At 39.3% G+C, this 26,634-nt stretch overlaps 1 protein-coding gene across 7 annotated transcripts in view; it reads left to right on the top strand.

The window, feature by feature from the left end:
• The window catches only part of LOC149306432 (ubiquitin carboxyl-terminal hydrolase 22-A-like), an 84,068-nt gene that overhangs the window by 50,026 nt on the left and 7,408 nt on the right, over positions 1-26,634 (top strand). For all 7 annotated transcript variants that reach the window (XM_089540820.1, XM_089540823.1, XM_089540819.1 and 4 more), the window contains 5 exons: positions 10,835-11,004; positions 14,616-14,763; positions 18,605-18,710; positions 21,395-21,553; positions 24,811-24,937. In XM_089540820.1, the coding sequence (XP_089396946.1) occupies positions 10,835-11,004; positions 14,616-14,763; positions 18,605-18,710; positions 21,395-21,553; positions 24,811-24,937 (710 nt within the window). The remainder of the gene's footprint in view (positions 1-10,834; positions 11,005-14,615; positions 14,764-18,604; positions 18,711-21,394; positions 21,554-24,810; positions 24,938-26,634) is intronic.

Raw genomic sequence — 26,634 nt, 5'->3', positions numbered from 1 at the left:
CTTTTGGGAACTGTCCTTTTTTCTTCTGTTTTTGAAACATTTTTCAATTTCATGTGAATAGTGGTAAAAATATACATGCAGCATATGGTGAGTTGCAGGGGTGGGGAGCAGAAAAAGAATTTGGGGTGTGAACTTCATTTTGTCAGTTTAGTGGGAGTAACTGATTTTCTAAAGATACCATCTGCACGAAAATTTCATTCTGGCCCCAGGACTGTAATCCAAACTATGTAGAACCTTTTTTAAAAATAACAAATTCCTCATTTTCCTATGCAAGTACCTTGATTCCAAAACCTCATTTCTTTCCCACATAAATTTCTGAAACATGCTCCTTTTGTTCCAGTAAGAGTCTACTCTGTTTTTTGACAGTCCTAAGAATGCACTTAATATGCATTGGTAGTGCTTTGGCGTAGGTAGGAGTTGCATATTAAAATTCTTGATGATAAATACATATAAATATTCTTGAAGATAAATAAATATTAGACAATCTCAGCTATAAAAAATAATAATGTCATTTTATCATTACCCAAGAAGGCTGGTTCAGATTACATTAATGGCATGTGAAGACTGCACACAACACCTCATCTTCCTCTGAGCCTGCTGAGCATCCACATGTGAGTGTAGTGTTTGTAGTGGACCTGTGTTCACAATCATTTTCTGGACACATTGTGGGCTATTGATACCATGGTTTGAGCCTACATATGCATTTTCTATGCTACTGTGATTGATATACCTTTTCTTTCTACCACCATGTCTAGCATTTTCTTGCTATTATGTTCTTTCAAGCCCAAAATGTTGTGAGAGTGAAAGTGGGAGTCCATATGCTGGGAATATATTAGGTTTCTCTGAACTTTATACAAGTTATAAATACCATTCTTTCTCTTCATAAAAAGTGCAGTGTCACAATTTATTATGAGCTTCTTAGTGTCTGTGTTTTTTGTGAAGGTTTAAAACTTCATAAACATTCCTGAGACGAATCCTATTTTTCAACCGTTTCTTCCTATGTTTCTCATATTATTGTTTGCAGTATCAGTATGGCAAATGGTTGAAGTGTAGGGGAATAATTATCTGGATGATGTAGAGAACTCCACAGAGTCTCTGTCTTCATTTACTACTACTCTTCTTCACTGTCTGGATCTTAGATTGTGGATTGCTCCTCTGCACATTCAAGAATGATTATTCACTATGAGTACCAAGACCTCATTTTCATGCTTAGCCTTCTGTGGACATCTTATGGGTTCTTAGTCAAGCACTCTATGGTGATCGGTGTTTTCAGTGCCACTTGAAGTACTCATTCATCATATAAGTATCCCCTCCCTAAATAAGTGTCTGGTTCCTGCATGTTGTCAAAGAATAGGACTGGATTACCCTAATTATCTCTGTATTGACCCTGCCATTATTCTTAACCTTGCTGCTGCAAATTGCACATAATCAAGATAGAGGAACTAGCTAGGAATTTCTTTTTGTTCCACCCTCCTCAGTGTGTGTTAGCATAACATTAGAAGTATCATAGAACCCTCATTTATTGTTACAAGTTAATCTAATTTAATCTAATTTTTGGGAGAAGGGAGACTTTTGGGAGACTTAATGGTTGTTTTTCTGCTGATGTGGGAAGCTTTAAAAGCTTCTCTCACCAGACATTCAAACACAATGTCTATCTTCATGTGCACACACACACACACATACAGGTTCATTCATTCACTTTCTCAGTCTTAGGTTTTCCTTTTCAGCAGTTATTTTAATCTATTGTGGGAAAGTATATGCTCTTTAACAGTCACTTTAGATACATTTGGTCCTCTCCATCCATGAGAGTATCTTTATTGCTTGTCATGGTCAATACTTGTGAGGTAGATAAGTAATGCAATCTTGGTATGAGCTAAGAGACTTAATAGCACAGTAATGTACTGTTAACTCAGAAATGGTCAATGTAGTGTACTTCTGTGTAATTCTGTGTATATGTGAACACATGTATGTGCATTTATGTATGTTTGTCTATTTGTGTGTTTGCATGAATGTGTTAAATTAGTAGCATAGTCCTTTAATGCTTGAATTATACCATGTGGAAACAATTTTGCAAATTATTTTTTTTATTTAGCATTTGTGACTGGTGGATATCAGAACAAAGGTCTCATTCCTGTCAAGATGATTGAACCTGTTCTAAGTAGCTGCAGGAGAGCCAGTTTAGCTCAATAGTTTGAGTGTTGGATTACGACTCTGGAGGCAAGGGTTCAATTCCCTGCTTGTCCATGAAATGCACTGGGTGACCTTTGGCAAGTCACATTCTCCCAGCCTCAGGGGAAGGCAATGGCAAACCTCCTGTGAACAAATCTTGCCAAGAAAACCCCAGGATAGATTCACCTTAGGGTTGTCATAAGTCAAAAATGACTGGAAGGCACACAATAACAAGTAGCTTCTTCAGTCCTCAGGGTTAAGAGATTTGTCCTCAGGTTTCCTTATAGTATCATATGGATTTGAGGGATGAGTATCAAATTCTAAAGAATTTGGTGATCCTGGAGTATTAGCACGTCAAGGAAACCTTTTGAAGTACTTGGTGTGTTGTCATTCCTTTGCACACTTATATTGAGATGTTTTGGTTATAAAGAGCTTTAGTTACATTCATATAATCTTGGTAGGCTACCTTTCCAGGCTCACAGGGCTGTGCCTTTAGTCCAGTGCTGTTAAACTGTCTTGGCATTGATTTTAAATGGAGGTATACAGTTTGATGCAAGGTCACTGCAGAGCTCCTCCAGTATTGATTTACAGTGCTGCTGAAGGCTGCAGACTTGAACGGTCTCCAGACTTTGTAGTAGAGGGTTTGGTGTGGGCTAGAAGGTGGGAAGTTAATGCCTGCTGCACCACAGACTCATTGTCACATATCCTTCTGTCTGTGTGTGTGTGTCTGTGTGCTCATTTCTATAATGTTTATTTATTTTATTTGTATCTGGATTTTCTCCCAAAGTGGGGATTCAGTGCAGCTCCCAGAAAAAAATAACTAAAAAGACAACCATGCAATTTTTCTTCACATAAAACATAGAATCATAGTTGAACGAGGCCACAAGGGCCATCCAGTCCAACACCCTGCCATGAAAATACTCACAAAGCATCCCTGACAGATAGATGGCCATCCAGCTTCAGTTTAATAACCTTCAAAGAAGACTCCACCACTCTCTGAGGGACTGTGTTCCACTGCTGAACAGCTCTTACTGCCAGAAACTTCTTCCTAATGTTGAGGTGGAATCTCTTTTCCTGTAGCTTGCATCCATTATTCTGTGTCCTGTTCTCTGGAACAGCAGAAAACACACTGGCTCCAGCCTCAATGTGACACCCCTTCAAATATTTAAACAGGGCTCACGTATCATCTCATAACCTTCTCTTCTCTACGTTAAACATTCCCAGCTCCCTAAGTCTCGCCTTATTAGCCATGGTTTCTAGACCTTTCACCATTTTGGTGCCCCTCATGTCGACACACTCCAGCTTCTCAATATCCTATTTGAATTGTGGTGCCCAGAACTGGACACAGTATTCCAGGTGAGGCGTGACCAAAGCAGAATAGAGTGGCACTATTACCTCTCTTGATCTAGAGCTGGGGTTCCCAACCTGTGCTCCAAGGAGCCCTTAGGGCTCCGCATCACTTCCCAGATGCTCCGCTACTGCTTCAAGAAAATGAAAGAAATAAAAACACAATGAAATTAAAGAATAAGAAGACTATCTCTCATGTCTTCACCAAGTGAAGATGGTGGTGGGAATGAAAGCCTTCCCTTGTAGATCGTTCTGGCAGGTCTGTACTTCTTTTAGTGTTCTTATTTTATTTATTTAGGTATTTATACCCCGCCCTTCAGCCCTAATGGCTCTCAGGACGGCTTACAATTATTGTTTTTAATCAGACAGTTCCCTGCCCTCAGGCTTACAATCTAAAAGACACGAAACAAAAGAAGGGAATGGTGGAGGGAAAGGGGATGAGGTCCAGTGGTTCTTCTCTCCCTCTGAGGCCTGGACCAAGGCAGATGGATTGGAGGGAGGGCTCTTCCTTCTTCGAGGCTGGCCCTGATGGAGTTGGATCTGCCTGGTGAACTCCCTCTCAGGCCGGCGGATGGCAACGTTCTGAACGTGCTGCCAGACAAAATGCATCCCGGTTTGTGCAAATTCGTCTTCTGCATCCAAAAAGCAGCCTTCTTTTTGTACAGATAGATTTGGGTTGAGTCAGGCATAAGGTGATTGTTGCATTGTCGTTGGGAATTAATGATTTCAAAAAAAGATCATTCCTTCCTTTCAGATGAGTCAGTTACGTGCTTTGATTGGTATGTGTCACTTACAGAAGGCCGTCATTCTTTGAATTAATTTCTTCTGCCAAAACCTGATACACGTTGCATTCTTTTAAAATGTTGAAAGCACTCTGCCAAGGTACATTCAGTCTTATGTAGGCTGTGGCAGATGTAACACTTCTTTTGCGCAGCCATGAATAAAGCATTACAGTGGCTTGCAGGATCATGCACTGGTGTTATGTATAACCTGGTTTAGCCTTAACTATAGTAAAAGTTTCAGCTTTCATGCTTAACTGTCATTCGTAATAAATGCCAGTTGTGAGAATTCACACTTTGTTGAAGGGATAAAAATGTGATCCTGTAGCTATCTATCCTCCTTGAATCCCATTTTGAATGAAAGGTGGGATATCAATCCAATAAACAAATAAATTGTCCATTTGTTTAACCATTAAACGTTTATTGGTTGCTGCAGATCAGGCAAGACTTGCTTAACCATGGTTGAACTATTATGGGTAACAAATCTGTACAGGGTCTATAATTGAGGAGGGGGGGAAAGTTGAAAATGGTTTGCATGAGGAGGAATATGGAGATAGCATATCACTGGATTACTTGATTGATTGTGAATATTAATGTATAGTGAGTTATTCAAAACATGCCTGCCCAGCATTCTGAACAGAGCTGCTTTTTGTGTGTGAATCTTCTCTGATTCAGTTTTCCATGCAGTGCCTATCTTTGAATAACTCATCAACCCTAGGTGACATTTTGAGTTGTCCTGTTTGGAAAAGTAAGAGCAAAGCAGAATGAACACAAAGGGAACTGAAAATGTCATATTATATTTTGCTGGGGGAAAGCCTTGTACACAGCAGTCAGTTATGAAACATAAATGAATTTTACAGCCAGCCTTATTGTCCAGAACATAGCCTTAAACTGTATAAGCCTGGGAGAAGCCTTACATGGTGGTTGTCATAGTAACCATAACTGGATTTTAAAAAATTATATCTGGACTGTTTTATCAGGGTTCCACAAGAGTTTGACTGACCTTGGTAGCTTTTCAAAATCCATGGTCACCATGACCCTGCAGGCAGGGCGCCACGTCCTGCTGCGCTTTGGAGGTGACCACGGCCCTTCTAAAAATATAATGTGAGACCGAGGATGCTTTCCAGCTCCAAATGCAGATCATTTTGTTTAAAAGAGTAACAAGGGAATTTGTGGGACCATGTGCTGAAGAGATGCATGTGTCTCTCTGTGTGTGTCTGTGTGTAAAAAGATGTGGAGAAATAAGACGTATGTGGGAAATTTTTGTAAAGTGAAGTCTTTATAATCTCAGTCATATGGGGATGAATTGAAGATGCTGGGGACTGTAAAAGAAACAAAGGCGGTATAATAGATATCTTTAATGTTTGAAGAACTCTCACATAAGTTACAGAGCAGTAGCATAGGTTAAAACCTGAACCATTTGGTTTGAATTCCCTAAAAGGGGGATTCCGACTACATATTAGGGACAACATGGTATGAGCTGTCTGACGATGGAAAAGACTGCCTTGAAAGTTTGCAAGTTCAGACTCATTAGATATTTTTAAACAGCTGCTGTATGGTGCATCCAGCCCAAATATGAAGAGATACGTTTGTTGTAAGAGCCAGTGTGGTGTAGTAGTTTGATATTGTACTGTGTCTCTGGAGATCAGGGTTCGATTCCCCGCTCAGCCACGAAACCATTGAGTGACCTTGGACAAGTTGTATGCTCTCAGCCTCAGGGGAAGACAATGGTAAACCTCCTCTGATCAAATCTTGCCAAGAAAACCCCATAGTAGATACACTTTAGGGGTCATCATAAGTGGGAAACGACTTAAAGACACACAATAACAACAGCAACAATGTATGTTGTAAAATAACTGTGAGTGCGTGAATCTGTCTGAGTTACAGGGTAGATAATTGAACACTTCACACAGCAAACAGTGTTTGACACTTGTGAGATTTCTCAGGTGATCTATTATGTGGGATTTTGCTGTTCTAAGAATCAAAATCCCACTGGATGCAAACAAATCCTGGGAATACCTCAAGTGCCTCTCTCTATTTTGGCTGTGAAATAAATGGATCTACTTTTTGTATGCACTTCATTTCCTTCTTTTTGTTCATCTCATGCTCACCAGAAGAGACTAGGTAAGAACAAAGGATGAAAGTGGAGGCTATCTTCATATTTTCTTATAAAGCAATAAATAAATTGACACATCCTTTTGTGCTTTACATATTAAAAATTACATATTGTAACACAATTGCTTCTGCTTTCCAGTCCTGTCGCATCAGTAGAGGACAGGATGACTCACAACAATAGCAGCCAAAACTACAACTCTGGTAATTATGTCCAGGCGTCCAGTTATGGCACTCTTCATTGATCCTGTGTGCCAAGAGTGTTTGTACAATCACATGTACTCGGGTTGCAGTGAATGCCACAACACCAGCTTCAAAGTCTGTGGATGTTAACCATGGTACAGAGGGCAGTGTGGTTAATTTAATAGCATAAATGATAATACAGAGCATTGCTTCTTCAACAAACATCTGTTGTTGGATCACAGAGTTTTGTAGTGGCTTTATTTATTTTTTTCTGTCCCAGGAATTCTGTCTAATGATACTTTATACCAATTCTGCTACTGGCCTACAACAAAGAGGTTTGAGGTACTGCTTCCCCAAAGGTAAGGTGATAGTTATTTTAAAGAGACAATTCTTCTGCTACTTAATTTTCAACTTACTCGAATATATGGTTTCTCCTCAGCTTATGGCTCAAAGTTAGTTGCAGTTACTCTACTTGTTGCTACCCTGTTGTACACCTGCTCTGAATTTCTTCCCAAGTAAGTTTAAATGTTTCACTTCCAAATCATGCTTTAAATTTAAACATGGCCTACTGAAATATGCGATATCTAAAGTTCATTACTGTTTTGTGTTACAGGTTACTACTGAGTGTGATGGATCCACTGGGTTGTCATATGACCACAGAATCCCTGTCCCTTGGATTCTCTCCTCTGCTCCCATTTAACACTGGAAGACCTTCTGCTGTTGTTACCTGAATCTAATTGGAACTAGGCATGTTTGAATCTAAGTGGAACTACAGCATCTTTGAAGCAATTTGGTTCCAAAGGACAATGTGTTTCTTAGAGCTGGGATAGCTAATTCCACAGACTCACTGTCTGGCTTCTTGAGCACATCTGTATTGCAAAGAGTACAATTTCTTATCTGTTAACACAGGGCTACAGTCAAGAACCATCCGGGTTATTAAATGGAATGCTTTAATTTTTCATTGGAATTACAGCATGTTATGAATTTTAAGTTAATCTGAACGAATTGACAGTGACCTGACATAAAAGCAGGCTGAAACCAGTATGTATAATAATAAACAATATTAATAAATATATGTCAAAACCTATCTGTAAAAGTTTTACTTACAGACATTTTACATGATTTTAGAAAATCTATTTGAGGTTATCAAACTCCAGTGCACCTTAAACTCTGGAGGTCTGGGAAATCTTCTGGAGCAGGTTTGCCCTCCTGTTGAGGAGAATACAGTCTTGATTCTAGCATTGAATACCAAAGTCCACTTTATGCGGCTTCTAGCTTACGCAGAAGCTGCACAACAATGAAAGAAAATGATACGTGGGCTGTCCCGAGCTGCGAGCATGTGCCCCATTGATTGCAATGGGGGTGAGCATAAGTGGATTTCCTCTTATGCAGGGGGGATCTGGAATGGATCCTCTGCATAAGGGAAGGGCCCACTGTATACCACTAGATTTAGGCCACTATATTTTGAATCATATGTTCTTCTTTGTGATTTCTGTGATTCACACAAATGGGATTTTGCATCCATTTGTGTGAGCTGACCACTTGAAGAACCACTGTTAATGGGTAAGCAACCCATTGTTCTGTCATGGAAGTAGCTGGGTTTATTACAGACAAAGAAATACAATTATGTAATATCTTCCGTCCTTTTTATACTGAACATAGGGTTTTGAAACTCAACAAGTTATGCATTTATGTAGTCATCTCTGACCATTTGTACAATGGCATATGGCACTCATGAGCTAAATACTGCACAATTTGTAATACTTGTAGTACTGTATGTGCTAATGGGGGTGGAAACCCATTAGACAAGAAGTATTTGCTGCATGAACAATGGCTCAACTATAATACAGTTAAGTACTCACTAGCTTAAAACAACTGATCTTTGAAAATAGAAGTAATAGAAGTGGCTTGTCAGTTGGGTTGCAAAGGATGCAGAATTGCTTTAATACCAGTTATTTTGGGAGAGATTTGAGTATCCATCCACTGAAACTCTGTGTGCTATCTAGCACAGTGATAAATGCTGCCTTTAGTCTGCGGTAACCTAGCAACAAGGCTACACACCCTTCTATTGAGGGAAGCTGAAGGATGCTTCAAACGCACTCTTGTGCATCATGGGTACCACTTAGTATTTTGAACAATCTCAGCGTTTCCATCATATTACGTCGTCAGGGAGTGGTAGGAATTTTCACTTTCCTGCTGATCATTCTACATCCAGCATTACCATCAGTTTGCTAGAAGGAGGAATTACCTTCACCAGTACTACTGATGCACTTCGCCAGCAATGAGTGTCAATTCTGGAGTTGAGATTGCTATAGGCTGAGTTGTTTACATTGCAATCAATAGTAATTCTAAATATATTAGAAGCTACACAAGTAGAGTATTGCATAAGCTTACAGATGTGTGTGTGACATTGCTCATCTAACAACGTAACCAGTCATATGCAGACTTCCTTTATCAGAATACCTAAGGGAAGAACTATTGGTAAGAGTACAATTTAAATACCTTGCTCCCCATGATATGGATTGAAGCTGCTATTCCTTCAAGCTTCTTGGGGGTCAAGGATCATAGGTAATTGAAGGACAGGGGTTGGAATTTGATTCTCTTCCTTCCCCTTCATGTTTTGGACTTTTAACACAGCTGCATTATAAAGAAAAGCACTTGGATGTTTGGAAAGATTGCAAAGCCTACATAGAATTGTTTACATTCATGTTTTGCACCAAAAGCTTATGAATCTAGATGTACCAATTTTCCTCTTCTCTGTCATTAGGCTTTCTTATCACAGAGTTTGTTTTTCAGTTTTCTCTTCTGATAGCAAAAAAACCCAAATGTTAATAAATACTTCTGTCTTTATGCCAGGACTAAATATCCACTTGACGATCCCCAGTTCCACAAATATGATTGTGACAAAAGTGTGGTTTAAAACACTATTGCATATAAGCTCTTGAGACATCATATTCCATAGTGGATTTACTCATATCATTGTACCTGTAATTGCTGAATATTTCGTGATAATCTCACTATGCTCCAAATACATTTCAAGCGCCTAATAGTTCCAGAACCTTGGAAAATTCTATTGGTTTCCTTTCAGGTTCAGAACCTTTGGTTTTATATTTAAATAATAACATGAGACAGGCAGGTATATAGTGGCAAGTGAAGGATGAACACAAGCTCTTCTTGATATCTTCCTATGTGGGAGGGAAAATGGGGCAGGGAAATCTTGAGATTGACTTTCAGTCTGTGCAGTCAGAGGAACAACTCGTGCTGCATTGCATTGCATTGATTTCTGTTGATGGAAATGTAAGTTATGAATAGCAATAAAATTATGATCAGAGGCGTGCCATACAACACCAATTCTTAACCTCCAAATGATGCTGGGCCACAAAACCCATTATTGCTAGACTTTATAACCAGTGACCAATGGTATTATGAGTTGTATCTAACAATGTCTGAGGACCCAAGTTTGGAGACCATCAAGCCATAGTGCCGTTGCTCTCTTGTGTCTTTGGTAGTGTATGTGACCACCAGCCCCTAAACCATGGGTGGAGACCTCCCTTTGGTCAAAGGACTGAATTCAGTTATGGAGAAGTTCTTATGAAGCTTCAATCTAACGGTGACCTGTGGTTCTTCACCTAGGCAGTGTGTGAAAACAGGTGGTCTGTATTTCAGCTATTCGTAGCTTCGTCTAAGTGACAAACGTTTAAAGAGTTGTAATACTGAAAGCACTTTGTTTATGAGGGACATCATTGTTTCACAGTAAGAGGTGAAGAAAGCAAATTACTTTTCTTCATCAGTGCAGTTTTAACAAGACAAGTTGCTTTTAGGTTAGATCAACGGCTTCAGAATACTGTGGAAATATATATGTGTAAATTTATAGCACTATATAAATAAAGCTTAACAATAATAATCATAAGTTCAGCCTCCATAGTATTTGAATACATTTTATCCCTCTGTCTTTGTGTGTCTATAAACTATTTTATATTGGTGTCTTTCTTGCTGTATCTCAGAGGTTTAATTTTTAAAAAAGTAAAAATTCTCTTTAGAAGAAAACAAAACTTGAACCAGTCCCTGTGGAAAAGGCAACTCCTCTGACTGTATTGGAGCAATGTAATCTGTCTCAGTAGAAGAATTGTACTGTTTACAACTTTGTGTGCTGGATGTGATGGTTGCAGCAAAGTTCATTGAAGGGAGCTGCAGTTCTGTAAAACTGACTTGGCCTGCTTTCTGTGTTTGTTTGTTTTTGATAGGTCTAAGAGGGCTCATCAACCTTGGGAACACATGTTTTATGAACTGTATTGTCCAAGCACTTACCCACACTCCACTACTGCGAGATTTCTTCCTCTCTGACAGACACAAATGTGAAATGCAAAGCCCCAGCTCATGTCTGGTCTGTGAAATGTCTACGCTTTTTCAGGAGGTGAGTCACCCTTTCCCATTACCCATAACTGTAGTTTGGAGGTGCTGTTCTCCTTCCATGTTTTTTGTCTCTTCAGAACTCACCTTCATGATTTCATCCCTATGTTCATAGCACAGCACCATCTGGACATGGTGATCGTGACTACAATTTTCAGATTACAATTCCAAGCCATTGTTAGCCCACACAAGAAGTGGAAACCTTTGAAATGGATACTTATTTACAATTTACAGACTCCTTGTGAACCCCTTGTCCATAGCTGAACCCCCACATTTTGCACAGAAAAAATATTGGTGTTCTATTCCATCATTCATACAACCCATTAGTTAACACCAAAGGAGAATGAATTTATTGTCAACATCTTGCATGAATTGTAGACCTAAATTCCTTTTGCCTGGGAAGGAAAGAACAGGACGTTATTATGAAACTCAAGCCCTTTAGGAAAATAGCTGTAGGATTGTTCTTTCCCAGGTGACATATTTCAGGATTTCACACTGAAAATAATGAGGCTTACCACTGCACATTAGCATTACCTATTTTGTGTAGGAGTGCCACTGTATTGCATCAAACTCTTGTTGTATGCTGTTGGCTCTAAAAAAGTTACTATGTAATGACCCAAATTTTTTTTTTGGGATATATACTTTAGTCTATTTAAAGTTACTGTTTAATGACACTAAAATTTTTTTATTTATTTATTGAATGGATATTTAAGCCTATTTCCTTTAACAAATAATGGTGGATATATTTGTAAGGCTGTACATGTAGGTAGGTGATGGGTAAGATAAACCCATCTAAAGACTAAAGAATGCCTTAGGAATTTTGAAGTACATGTTGAATCTCTCTTATACGAAATGGTTGGGACCAGAAACATTTTGGATTTTGGATTTTTGGGGATTTTGTGATACCTGTAATTGCATATATATACATAATGAGGTATCTTGGAGATGGGACCCAAGTCTGTGCAATTAAAGTATTGTAGAATCTGTTCAATTGGGATGAATTAAAGTATGTCCTTTTGCCTATAGCTACGGCTCACTAAGTAAAATTATTTAAATGCAATATTTCCAAAGGGATCTTAGTTTACTTATGAAATTGCATTTCAGCTTATTGCTCATGCACAGCAATGAAATTGCATGAGGGGCTTTGTGATAGCAGGTGGAGTAAGAGGACAAAGTTGAATAGTGGAAGATAATTCTCCTTCCTTGTATGCACACAAACAGAGGGCAAGAAGGACAGTTAGTCCAAATTGTTGTTCCACAACAAGACCTTCCATATTCACAGTACTTATACTAAGGCGTGTTACAGACAGCCAAAATAAAGCTGCTTCGAGTCACAGTGGAGGTATGGTGTTTCAATGATGCATGCGTCTTAAGAGTCCAGAAGTCGCACCAAAGCCACGCTCCATCCCTAAGGACTGGAGTGTGGCTTTGGTGTGGCTTCTGGACTCTTAGGACGCATGCATCATTGAAACACTATACCTCCACTGTGACTCGAAGCAGCTTTATTTTGGCTGTCTGTAACAGGCCTAAGACACAGACAGGACAGTTTACAACTTTGGACTAGCTGTCCTTTTTGCCCTCTGCTTGTGTGCATAAAATGGAGAATTATCTAATCTGAACAGGGTAGAACAGATACAATAGATGTTTTAATCACGTTTAAGAAACCAGGAGCCAGCCATAAGATTGCTCTCCCTTTGCCCTCTCTCCATCCTTAACCACAGGGAAAGGATAAATGGATACAGCTAAGGTGGATCAAGCTCACTGCTTAACCAGAGTTCTTACCCAGATGTATTGCTTAACCATGGCTGAGGAGGAAGAAGAGGGCAGTCTACTCTCCTAACTTCATTGCATTTCCTCCAACAGCCTTTTAACTGCAGCTATGAGAGCAGCACCAGCCTTTTAAGTGCAGCTATGAGAGCAGCACCACTATGTGTGCACCAGCCATAATGTCCTAGATTAGGGAGGCTTAGAAGGAAATGTTTCCTCTTTATCCAGTCTTCATTTCTAGCTTGGTGTTTACCAAAAGATAATAAAACCACCCAGTGAATGTTAAAATGAAGCTTTGACCCAAGGATATGCAGAGATTAGAAATCAGACATAACTAAAAGTCTTTATCTGCTAAGCATACTGTCCTCTGTAGTTTATACTATGAGAAAGCTTCAGAATTTTTAACTTACCTATGTGCAGTTAACTATACTGCTGATTATAAGCTTCCTCAGTATAGCTGTTTACATGAGCTACATGTATATCTTACTTGGGTTTTTTGAGTCACCTTCCCACTCTCTCTGTTACCTTTCTTACTCTAGTATTATCTTGCCTTTTTCACATCAAAAGGCAGGATCAATGCTATCCTTCAAGGGTCAGTTTTGCCTCTTCGCTTTTTCTTCTCTGCTGAAATAAACCACATTCAGAATTGCACCCGTGCTAAGGTCCTTTGGCGACAGGGGAACAGCTTAAACGAAATGCAGAAACACTTTTGCTCAGTATAACATCTGCACAGATCCTGCAGTTTCAAGCATGATGATTGGGAGCATTTGCATGATAACAGCCAATAGTTTGAGAGAGCTGTGCTTAAAATTCTGTTTTATCCTAATGAATTACTACACTATAATAAAAAAAAAAGGGGGGGGGGAAATCCAGTGGCTGCAGTGAAGTAATTATGGAAAATGTTAGTGGGTAAAATAACTGGATAGTGCTGGGGCTAATTGCAAGAAATGACAGAACAGGAAAGTTATATTGCTGCAGCTCCTTGAAATATATTGGCACGGTAGCTGTGTCAGTAGATTTCAATTACTAAACCTGGGCTGTAGTCCCTTAGTGTCATTCTTTTTGGCATCTGACAGTTGCCTGTTGATTCTTTAGTACATAATGGGCATTTCTGCATTCTTGCATTACTGCAGTGTAGTTTCAAGCCAAAGATGTGGTGCGTTGTGCAAGCAGAACTACCCGGTTATATACATTATGTTATATGCATGCAAATCTGAAAATTAAGAGGGATGCTTCCTTTTTCTCCCCCATTCTCTAAATGACTAGTTGGCTGGGCAGTTTACTGACTATGTATATGACCATATTACTGAGCTGGAATCCAGGTCATTGTAGAAGAACTCCCCAGAGAGATATAGGAGGATGTGCATGTTTTATCATGAGTGCAGTGTTCTGGATTTCGTGGTCCAAAATCTGAAAAAACTCAGAGGAATTGCGTTATTGTGTTTTTTAGGGTTGGTACAGGAGATAGCTGCCCAATCTCTCTGCATATTGGGCTGATTTTCCCTAATACGTAAAAGCTTTGTCAGCTAATAATTAGTGGTGTGAGTGATGGACTAGAACATAAGGAAACCCAGATTATAATCCTCATCAACCATGGAAATCCCCTACCTTATGGTCGCTATAAATCGGAAATGGTTTGAAGGCACAAAAGGACAAATCTATTAATTGTGTTGGATTCATAAGCAGTTTTTGAAAGTGGGTTTAAAAAGTTAAGCATTTCTCACCTGAGATTTGTGTCATTGTTCACATTAAAAAAAGGCATTTTGTGTTTTTTGTTGTTGTTGAAGGAAATGGAAAACATTTCACTGTCTTGTTTTGTTCCTTCTCCCTGCCCCATCTCCTAAGCAGTTCTACTCTGGGCACCGATCTCCTCACATTCCATATAGGTTATTGCACCTGGTATGGACGCATGCACGGCATTTAGCAGGGTACGAGCAACAGGATGCACATGAGTTCCTCATCGCTGCATTAGATGTGCTACATCGACACTGCAAAGGTAAGGCTTTGTGCTGAGATGTATGTCTTCTAGGGTCTCTTCACACATAAGAATGAGTAACTGAGGCATTCACCATACTCAGTTTTTATTTCTTGCCAATATATTAGAAGCATTATACTGTCAACACCCTTTTAAAAGGCATGAGATACCTTGACTCATCTGTTTCTGTTTTTACTCTCCTTGCATATCCTATCTTAAATTCCAGCTGGCAAAAATTGTTTATATTACGGATATTTTTGTGTCGGGTTTCACATCTAAAGGAAGGGCCAGTCTAGATAAGGCTGAACAGCTTCATCTGAATAAATTGTATTTATGGGTGGGACAAAGTAGGACAAAAACTTCTTTTAACATACTAAACACAAACTGATTGTGGCATAACTTTCTGTGGACTAGAATCCACTTCATCAGATGCATCAAGTGTTGTTGCTGGCTATCTCCTGGAATGTTTTTTTTAAGTACAGTGCGCCCGCGCCATACGCGGGCGCGCCATACGCGGACTTGAGCGTACGCGCTCAAGCCGCGGCACGCGCACCGGGCAGAAGGGGCGGCGCATCCCATTCAATTGAATGGGCGCGCGCCCGTTGCGCCCCGCCCCGCCGCGCACAAGCCCCATTGTTTCCAATGGGGCTCGAGCATAGGCGGAATTCGCCTTACGCGGAGGGATCCGGAACGGATCCCCCGCGTAAGGCGAGGACGCACTGTAACACATTTGTTTCTCTCACAAGATATTCTCCCAAAACAAGATATTTCATTATCTAGGTTGAATTTATGTAAAACCTCCACGGTCATTATTTTTGTTTTTTTTTATGTTCAGCAGTAAGTAAGTTCAGCTTTTGAACTTTCTTCTTTAACTTTCCTTAGTAATCGTTCCAAGTCTGTGATGTTTTCCTCCAGTAGTATGATGTCCCATCTGCATATCTTACAATGTTGATGTTCCTTCCTCCTATCTTCACTCCTTCTTCTTCTAAGTCTAAGCCTGTTCTTCCTATGATATTTTCTGTTTACAAGTTGAACAAGTAGGTAGATAAAATGCAGCTTTGCCAGACCCCTTTGCCAAATGGGAACCATTCTGTTTCTCCGTATTCTGATCTCACAGTTGGGCACAACTCATCTCTTGAACTTAATGCCACATAAGGCAGCCTTTATTTTCCTGCTGCTGCTTTACATATTGACAGATGCAAGTAGGTGGTAATTTCAAGTTTTCCTGCCAGGTGTCATGGGAAGCCCAGTGAGTGGGTAATACCTTTTTGTGTTGCTGTGAGCAAGTTACAGAATAGTCTTTTGAGACCCCCACCTCAGCGAGCTTTGTTGACTTGGGTAATTGAAAAGGGAACAATCTTATTCTCCTGTGGGCAGAAATGGCTGTCTATTAAGCATCTCCTGTAGGGATGTTACCTGGAAGCCAGTGGAAATGTGAAAAGGCCATTTGTTCTTTGTGAAGATAACAAAATCTAAAGAGGAAGAAATGCTTTTCAGATGCAAGGATTAACACTTTTCCTATTTGCTAAAGCATATGAATTGACATCTTAAATAATGGGCAGCACCCAAAATTTGATCTTACAGTTATAAATCATCTTATAAAATAAGTGAAATCAAAGCAATACGGTAATAGTTTTGTATCCCTTATTGTGTACATATATGTCTGTGCCTCCCTCTCCACAGCTGATGAAATAATGCAACTTTGCATGGCTCCTTAAGAGAAAACAGAGAGCCTATTGTATGTTCTTTACAGTTGAGTGAAATCCCTTAGTCTGACTGAAAATTTGAATCTCTTTTGATAGGCCAATTGTTTACTAGTGAAATGCTGTGCAAGCTTAGTATTTCACTTCTAAAAAGACTGGAATTCAAGAGAATCTGAAGGAGTTTGGCATCTTATGAACTAATTTGCATTTTAGTTTATTTGTAGCTGGCAACACCTTTCCTTGAAAATATGTTAATGTGTTACAGTAAATATTAGTTAAACACTCTTCTCCCAGTTGCCTTAAATCTTTCCATCACAAGTTACCCCATTTGAGGGTGAGGAACTCCTTGCAATAACTTGGATTTTTTTGCACATTATTGTAAGATCTGGGCTGTTTTCAAATAGTTTTGAGATATAGTTCCCTTATATATATATATCTTTTAATATAATATATTTTGAGGGGATGTTCCTGTGGCAATCTGAGTTTAAGATAGGTTTATATTTTTATCTAGTACCTTGTTGGTTTTAGCTAGCTATTTCTGTGTACAGTAGTATGCATTGTAACCCCTTTATGAAAGCCTTTCTGAACTGGAGTAAAGAGACTGTAAGTGGTTTATAAGACCAGATGCTTGTTTCCCCCACTTACTTTACGACTGGTTTAAGGATATTTCAGCAGAGATATTAGTTACAGTTCAAGCTTATGGGGTTCCTATTTATCCAAAATTGTTAATCACCCTTAAAATCCTAAAATGGCAGGAAATTTGGTTAGTCTAACCTACAGTTAAAGGCATTGTTAATACATTGCTGCCTGCTTCTGGCTTAAGAGTTGTTTAAAGAGACATTGACACTGACATTAATCTTTGTTAAAGTTGGAAAACTTACTTGCTTTATCAGGATTTGAAGCTTGTTAACAATACTAGTTAGCAGGGAGTCTAGGTTACAGTAATGCTGCCTGTTACAGTAGAGCTTGACTTTGCTTTATAGTCATGTTAGGGTAGCCATATTATGCTACGGAACGGTAAATTATTTAAAGTTGCTGATATCTCCTTTTCTGCCTACCTTCAGCATTTTCATCTGTGTAGCGCATGTGATTGCATGTGCAATTTTCTTAAGTGAAGGGCAGGCTCACATTTTGCCTGGAAAGGCTGGATTTTTTTGTAAACTGCATGAATTGTTCACTGTCCCTTTTAAACTGGGTTAAAGCAGTCATTTTCCTAACCACTTTAGCAGTGCTGCCTATTCTGGAAGAGAGCCTTGGAATAGATCAAGCAAAGCCATCCTCCTGATGGATAGTAGTTTATTTTAGCAGTAATTAATAATAGTTTTATTTTATTGCCTACTTTTGACTCAGTGCAGGATCCAGGGTGGCTTACAACTTGAATTAAAGTAGAATGGATCTAAAACCAATAATTTATAACACTGAAGAACAATTTTAAAATAATTACACAAGCTACCATGATAAAACTAAATACTGAATCCAAGCAGTTTAAAAGCATTCCAAAATATAAAAAGAACAGACGGTGTAACACACACAGACACATTAAAATACCCTTCCATAGCAACCCGTTTATGGCACAAATCCTGGCTAAATGAAAAATCTTTTTCTGCCAGCAAAAGGAAAGTATAGAAGGGATGGCATAGCCTCCCACGAAAGGAGGTTTCACAGCATGGGAACAGCCACCAAGAAGGCCCCTTCTCAAATCTTCACCAAAAATCTTTAGGTATCATTTGTTTTGATGTAAGCTGCCTTGGGATAAAGGCAGAATATAAATTAATCGAAATTACCTGTAAGGTTTCTGGTACCAAGATAAACTGTTTCTCTGAAGGCGTCAAAACTCAGGCAGGTTCATATTACCCTATCAAAGTTATGTCATAGGCTCAGTCCAAATACACTCTGGATTAATTTACTCTTCGCTCTGGATTCTCTCAGCTCAGTGCAGATGAAGAAATAACATTCAGTTAACTTCATCACTTGGTTGGGCTTTTGCTTTTGACAAAACAAAATGTATACCTTACACCTTGCATTCTGTCAGGGCGCAATAGCAAAAAGGAGGAATTATCCATATGTGGAGATTCTGCTGTGTGTAGCCTTTTTTAGTACCTTTGCATATACACATTAGGAGGCTTGGAAATGATGTCTTTTCATTTTCTTTCTTTCAGGTGACGATAATGGGAAGAAAGCCAACAACCCCAACCACTGTAACTGCATCATAGACCAAATCTTCACAGGTGGACTACAGTCTGATGTCACTTGCCAAGTCTGCCAGTAAGTAAAATCCTTTTTTCCGTGTGTTTTTCAAAGACAAAATTGTGTTTTTTAAATACAGAATTCGTCACTTGATTTTGGGATTCATGAGACTACAAAACTGATCTGAGGACTTTGGAAGAAGACTCCAGTAGAGACCTGGCTATGCAGACAATCTTGAATCTTAACAGTAAGAGTTGGTTAGAAAGAGCTGAGCAAAGACAGTTGGTTGCCCAAAGTGAAGGACTAAGTGCCACTCCCAAACAATGTACAGAAGCGGACTGGGACTGGATATGGGTTTGTTTGTTTTTTGCTTTAAATGTGATGACAGAACAGTCCCCCACCTGAGGGCAACAGACTAGGGACAGAGACAGAGAGCTAGTCATACAGCCCACAGAGACCTTTTTATTTCAGAAACTTGCCATCACTCCTCATCCCACATTATCCAATGCCTGAGGATGCTGGAGAAAAGGTGGGTATCTCTGCCTGGGGCTGAGGTCAGTTTTCACCCACAGTCACTGGCAACCTGAAATTGATGTACATAATTCAGTTTAACTTCAAGCAGAAAATTGGCTAGGAGGGTGGTTTTTTTCTTACATGTGTGTTGCGTGGGTGGAGTAGCCAGTCTGTTTCTAGGCATAATACAAAGTTCTGGTTATAATCTATAAAGCTCTATACAGCTTGGGTTCATAATATCTAACAAATGAAATGTCCTCAAATGAGGCTGCCAGGTCCCTGAGATCTGCAGGAGGGGCCCTTCTTTCATTCCTAGCATTTTCACAGGTACAGTTTATGGGGACATGAGAGAAGGCTCTCTCAGTGGTTGCAGCTCCCTTCCCAGGGAGGCTAAAATGGTCCTCTCATTGCTGTTCTTCCATTGGCAGGCAAAGACTTTTTTATTATTCAGACAGGCTTTTAGAAACTAAGACTGCTAAGGAGAGGGTTGCAAGAGGGCTGCATTGTTTTTAAGAGCACTATATTTAATTTTTTAAAAAAGCTTGTCAGCTGCTTTGAGTCCACATTTTGAGGAAAGGGCAGAATGCAAATAAAGTGATGATAATGACGAAGATGATGGGAGGGTGGTTTCAATCTCCTCTCCCTCTTAGAATTGTTTGATGTTCATGTTGATGTTCTTTAAATATATATTTTAATTGGCCCTCTGTGCAGTAGTTTGAACCACCATTTTTCCCCATTCTGATCTGGGCATAGCAGTCCCAGTCTCTTAACTATGATTAGGGGTCTGTGACATAGGATCACATACTCCATAAATTGGTGAGACTTACCCATACCATCATTATAATCTGGTAATTTCCAGATCTCTGTTTTCTTTACATACTGCAGATATCTGGTGCTTTAATGTTAGTGCTTCAACATGAATCTGAAAGTATTGCTTCAACATGAATCTGAAAGTATACAAATGGTGATATTTTATTCAAAGGGTTAAGACAGAGGGATGATAAGGGCAATCACAGAAATTCTTCCAGTCTTAAGTAAGGATGTCACGTTGAAACAAGCACATTAAGTGAACATTTCCAAGTCAGGAGAAAAATAGAACACAATTTTGCAAAAGCAGTTTAATATTTAGCTGCCTGGGTGCAAAATATGAAGATACGGTTTTGTTTTTTCACTGCTTTTTCTTTAATAGTTATTAGGTGAGCCTTTTAATTACACTATATTTGGTATGGATGTCATACATCTGTGATGGTCTTCAAACAAAGTTAGGCCAACCATTTGAAGGAGGTGTCCACCTCAGGCAGCAAATGCTAGGAAGCAGGGAAATGTGTATGTGCTGCACAGCTTGCCCTGTGCCTTCTAAGCCATCCATCTGTCCTCAGGTATGGTGCATCTAGTTGGGATTGAAGTAATATTCAGCTGCCAATTACGTCAGTTCTTGTATATAGGTTTTTAAATTTTTATTTTGGGGTGGGGTTGTGGCAGGGGAGACTTCTTATCCTTTACAACATCTTAGATCGGCTGTTCTGAAATATGAAAACCTTGTTCTATTTACATTGCCTTTTTGCTAGCTACTGTCCATTATGGCATGCTGCATACAATATTCAGGCAAGTGTGTAACCAGAAGTAGGTAAACAGTTTGGTATTGTGGACATAGTGGAAATCTGTTCTGTTACCACTGGCAACTCTGCGAGCTAGAAATGTATTTGTTTTAAGTGAAAACTGGAGCTGTCAGACTCTCAGTGGATTCTGAACCACTAAACCTAATGGGCAGCATCATTTGAGTGATTAGATTCCTATTGCCAGTCAAATGTAGTGGTTGATATTGTTGTACATCACCTAAAATTCTGCCCTGTTTTAGCATGTTTAAAAAATGGCTTGTAAAATACAGTAGCTGGTTTTCACTGAGGCGTTTTCTGTAGTCTGAGCACCCTCTAGAGGTGAAATACCCAGTCTCCCCACCCAGTTTCTTACATCTTTCAGGAGGAAATGCTGCCATGAGAGGGTTTTCCTTCTCAATTTATATGTGCTAGAATTGGATTGTGGAAATGTTGTGTATTAAAATTGCTTTTAAAAATGAGAAAATTTCAGGGGCTATTAATATGTAGGTTGTTCAGACCGACCGCCCCCTCCATGGCTGCATAATGAAAATTTCAGGGTACCTTCAGATGGGGAATATGTGAATCATCCCTCCACCAGTGAATTGCTTTGTAATCAAGTGAATGTATTTTTCACTCTCTCTTTCTCCCTAGTGGTGTTTCCACAACGATAGATCCGTTCTGGGACATCAGTTTGGACTTGCCAGGTTCCTCTACCCCGTTTTGGCCTCTGAGCCCAGGCAGCGATGGCAGTGTGGTCAATGGGGAGAGCCACATGTCAGGAACCACCACCCTCACAGATTGCTTGCGAAGGTACAAATGTGGCAGACAGCCTTTTGAAGAGGATGGTTTTAACTTCGCTCCTTTTGTCTGCAGACAAGCAGTTTTCAGGCAAATGGCCAAGGAAAAAAACAGCACCTCAGCTGCAGTTGTAACTGCTGAATCATCTTGCAGAGAAGTTCAGTTCACTTGGAGGAAAACAGGCCCAGACAGAAATTTTGCATGTACTATAAATTGGCGGAAGCTTGTGTGTAGACTAAAACAAGTGTCTTCACCTGATGACTGCTTGATTACAGTAGTTTAGAATGTGGATCAGCTTCAATGCTGTTCATCATCATTTGGCACTAAAACATACCCCTTTTGTAATGATCAGCAGAGACACCCAAGTCTGTGAATATCAGTAGTGTGTCATGATCCAACCAATGGGAAAGATAAAATGAGCAAGATCCCTAGCTTCAGTTGCCACCCATTGGCATTTTCAGTCTCCTTACAGTAATAAAGCTTACAGGGTAGAAGAAATCATTGCAATACAAGTTGGGTGTCCTGAACTTCATTGGAAATAGATGTGTCTAGACTTGAATTTGACAGATCAGTATGTGAGCAGTGTCAAACAAACTTCAAAGTAGGCAGGCTATTATTGCATCCAATCCAGTGCCACCCATGCCACTGAGTAGATTTTGAGGTGCCATCTAGAATGAGAATGTTGTATGGGGAGACTGAAACATTCCTTACCAGAGAGTCTGTCAAACATATAGAATATATGTAAACATACAGGAATACAGTGTCTCTTACCTCCAAAAAGAGTGGGATAGCTTCTTAAGAGTTCAAGAAATGTATATGTGATAGCATGCTACAATTAAGGCAGTTACTCTCATTCTGTTTTGCAGCTTTTCTGTTTTGAGAAAGGAAGAGGACAGTTGTTCTTGTAGGTCAGCTTAGCTGACATATTCATATTACTGCTTGAATACTGTGAAGCCTTTATGTTTATTCATGTTTTTTAGTAAAGAGTTCTGTATGATAACTCCTTTAAAGGGTATGTGAGTTGTGGCGCTCCAGATGTTGGGTTGCCATGCTCATCAGTTGAAGTCATACACTATCTGGAGGTCCATACTTCTCCACCCCTCCTACAGAGAGATGTTCCACTGCAGTGTCATGGTGGTGTGTTTTTTTATTCCATCAAAGACGTTTCCACACTTTTAATTCCTTATTCCCTAAAGACTATGCATTTGCCAGTGATCTTATACACACCTTTCAAAAGCAGTCAACATCACATAATAGCAGTGAACCCCAGTTCCATCAGATTCTTGATTGTAAGTTACCTTCTTCATATATTTAAGAAAACTACATAAGTATGAGACAGAAATCTCCATACTATTCATTATTTTATGAACACCTATATTCTGTCTCAGCTGTTTTTACTGACCTTTCTATCCACTCACCTCCAAAAAAACTTCTTTACTGATTGGGGAAATGCTCTGCTGGCCAGTGGAAATGTTACCATTTCCATGCTTGGTTGACTCTAAAAACAATTTCAAACTGTGTCACCCATGTTTCAAAATAAACTACTTTGTAATGGTAATGCACGTTCAGCTGAGTTCACCTGATAACCTTAGAATGAAGTATCTTATTTGGCTGATTTTGATGTAATGCTAAACTATGATATAGTGTAAGGAGAATGAGTCTACTCTTGCCCTTCGGTCCTAGTCTTTTGCAAGACTGCAAGGGGAGATTGGAAGCTTCCATTTAATTTGAGTTCAACCACAGCTTGCCTTGTCATCTAAGCCCCAAACTGTAGTTAATCTTAATTATTATTAATGAAGAAAGTTCTGCTTCATAAACTGATTTGAATTTGGCTTGTTTCCCCTAATTGGAATTAAGCTTAGCTGCTCTTCTTCCAAATTCAGAAGTAAGAGTGTTTAAACGCCTATCAGCTGTGCTGGTAGGAGAGAGGTTGCAATTCCAGGAGAATCTAGGCTCCATAATATGAAGCCTGTCCAGGCAAGCCCAGTTATTCAGACAGTTCAAGAGAAGGCAAAAAGCAGGGAAGTGCAGTAGATGTACACAGTCTTGAGCTGTACCAGTTCAGATTGCTAACACAGCTTCTCTTGATGATGAAGTCTTCCTCCAGCCAGTGGCAAATGTATACGGAGAATTCATTTGTGTGGAACAACTTTCACCATGAGCCCTTCACCTGCAATCCAAATCCTTACAGCCCAAACACAGATTCATTGCTTCAGTGACAAAATAGACCTGTCTTCTAAGTATTACCTTATCTTCTCTGAAGATGCCAGTCACAGATGTTGGCGAAATGTCAGGAATAAATTCTTCTAGAACATGGCCACATAGCCCAAAAGACACACAAAAAACTATGGATTCTGGCCGTGAAAGCCTTCGACTATTACTTTACAGTTCCAATATTTACCAAGGTTCATGTTTTCAACCTTTTTGTCTATTTGTGTCTTGAAACACAAGGCAGGAAGGGTAGTAGCAGAAGTAGCTTAAACTCCTTAAAGCACTTGGCACTTACAGCTAAGCTAGTTTGGTGACCTGTTTACTACAATATGAATAATACAAAATTAAGGGTGAGGTGTCCTGGTTTTACAGATTACAAACTATGAAAAAATAGCTCAAAATGAGACCTTGAATCCTTTTCTATGTACATTGTCCCTTATATGCTCTTCCAAAGTATCTCTGCTTAGGCATGGCTCTGTTTCACAGCATTTGGCCTTGAAGAAGGAATCTTACATTTTGGTTATACAGGATAACATAAGCTCTGCCAAAATTTAACTTTACATTGCAATTAGAACAGGCATGATTTTGCTCAAACAAACAGAAAATACTAGCCAAACCACCTAGTCTAAAGCTTATTATCCCATTTTTGTGGATGACCATCTTTCCTGATGGTGGTCATTTTGTGGGAGACAGCCAATCAAAATTGCTTTTGGGTAGATGTGTTTTTAAATTGTGAGACCATTTGTAGAAAAGCATGGTATCATGCAGGTCAACACTGTGGGTAGATGCTCCATGAAGAGAATGTAAATGACTTCTATATCAGCTTGTGCAAATGTCTGTACTATAAGTGTGTGTTTTTTCTCTAGGCTTTCTAATATACAGTAATAGGTAACAGGATACAAGCTGAGAAATGGTAATCATTTCGGAACAGTGGTTGTGAAGGAAAACTGCTAAGGAACTCAAGCTAAAATCTTTTGTGTGGTTTCCTGCTGAGTGAACAAAAGAAATTTGGGGTGGAATGGAATTTTATTCTTATGCTGATTATCCCCCCTCCACAGGTTTACAAGGCCAGAACATCTAGGAAGCAGTGCCAAAATTAAATGTAGTGGTTGCCATAGCTACCAGGAATCTACCAAACAACTCACTATGAAGAAATTACCTATCGTGGCCTGTTTTCATCTCAAAGTAAGTTGCTATGTCATGATTGAAGAAGATGGACCGTACTTCATGGGCTTGACTAACTTCCATAGAATCACAGAATCTTGGGAGTTCGTAGAGGCCACAAGGGTCACCTATTCACTGCCTGTCGTACAGGAATACACAAGAGCACTCCTGAAAGATGTCCATCCATCCATCCTCTGTTTAAATACCTCCAAAGATGGAGAGTCCACCACCCTTTGAGGAAATCCATCCCACAGTTGGGAGAACGGTGATTTCAGACAAGAACCTCATGGTCTCAGTCCTGAGTTCTCAGAGGCCTCTTTAAAAGCAGATGAGAATTTATTTGTTTGTTTCATTTATAGGCTGCCTTTCTCCCAGATTGGGACCCAAGGCAGCTCATAGAAGAAATCGGTTAAAACCCAACAATAATATTTTTGAAACAATTAAAATATTGTATTTAAAAGAGTATAAAAGCATACAAAATTGAAAAAAGAAAGCACGCACCCTAATAAGAAGCCTCCCTGAGAACGATTACATATTATAAACCTTCTTTTTAAAAGTCGTCTTTGCCATATGACACGAGCACACTATATGGTTTTAACACATTCTTGACATACCCAAGACAGATCTGTAATGGCTCTAAGCACTAGTGCATTGAAAAGGCTTTGTCGGCAATTTTATCATAGTATTAGAATTTAGATGCTGTTTAGCATCATTGGATCGCACAGTACAGGGCCTGCTACCTTTCTTTATACCTTCAGGTACATGCATAAGATCTAGTCCATTCACAACCCAGAGTACCAAGAAATATGTTTTTCTAAAACTGAAGCAGCATATCTGTGCTGAAAGGCAAAGGGGAATCTCTCGCCATGAATCATCTTGTCATTCTGTCTGCTCAGAATTAAGATTTTAATATTTTATGCATCAAAACAGCATTCAGATGCTGGTGAGCTAATATTGCTAAATTCCAGCAGCTGTTGTAATGATAAAACTGTAAGTTATTTATAGCTTAACTATAATATCCAATTCATTATGAAGGCATACATTTCGACAATATTAATAATGCAGCAAAAAAAAAAAAAAAAAGATGAGCAGAAATGCAAAAGGATAGCTAGTCTCTGTGATTTTCTTCTTTTTTAAATAAGGAAAAAACAGCCTGATCTGTTGCTTGGGAATTGTTATGGCGCTTTAAGCTGAGAGTAATTAACCGAGAATGTAAATAGGACAGGAGTCCTGAGAAATGAAGAGAAGTGCTACCATTTTAAAGAACAGTTCATTCAACTTTTTGTTCCCTGTTCTCATCATTTTGTCTCATTCCTCTCAAATGATACTGAAAGTAAGAAGCTTATTACACAGCAATTAATCTGTGTCTTTTTAAATACTTTTTCCACCTGTTTGTTTCTTGTCAGACTGTGATACTTCAGTGTCTCCTTTTCACTTTTTGATAAAGGGAGAACTTAGCCATCATGTTGGGGAGGTCCTGAGTTATCTTGCATTAACATCTGAATTTTTGCCAAAAATACAAAATGGGGCTCTGTGTGTTTGGATGATACATGACATTTCAAAAACAGAGACAAGGAAAAAACAGGCGAATACTCATTAAACACCCAGTTATAAACATCCTACTCAAGCCAGTAATCTAAATGTCTGCTGGCAGAAAAAAAAAGTCATTCCTGTACGATAAGAGTTCTGGATGCTTTCTCACACAGACTTGAACTTTA

This window comes from Sceloporus occidentalis, unplaced genomic scaffold, assembly GCF_023333645.1.
Source record: "Sceloporus occidentalis isolate IW3139 unplaced genomic scaffold, rSceOcc1.0.p SCAF_10, whole genome shotgun sequence".
Taxonomy (NCBI): domain Eukaryota; kingdom Metazoa; phylum Chordata; class Lepidosauria; order Squamata; family Phrynosomatidae; genus Sceloporus; species Sceloporus occidentalis.
The sequence above is the reverse complement of the archived record's forward strand: the minus strand, read 5'-3'. Positions and strand labels throughout refer to the sequence as shown.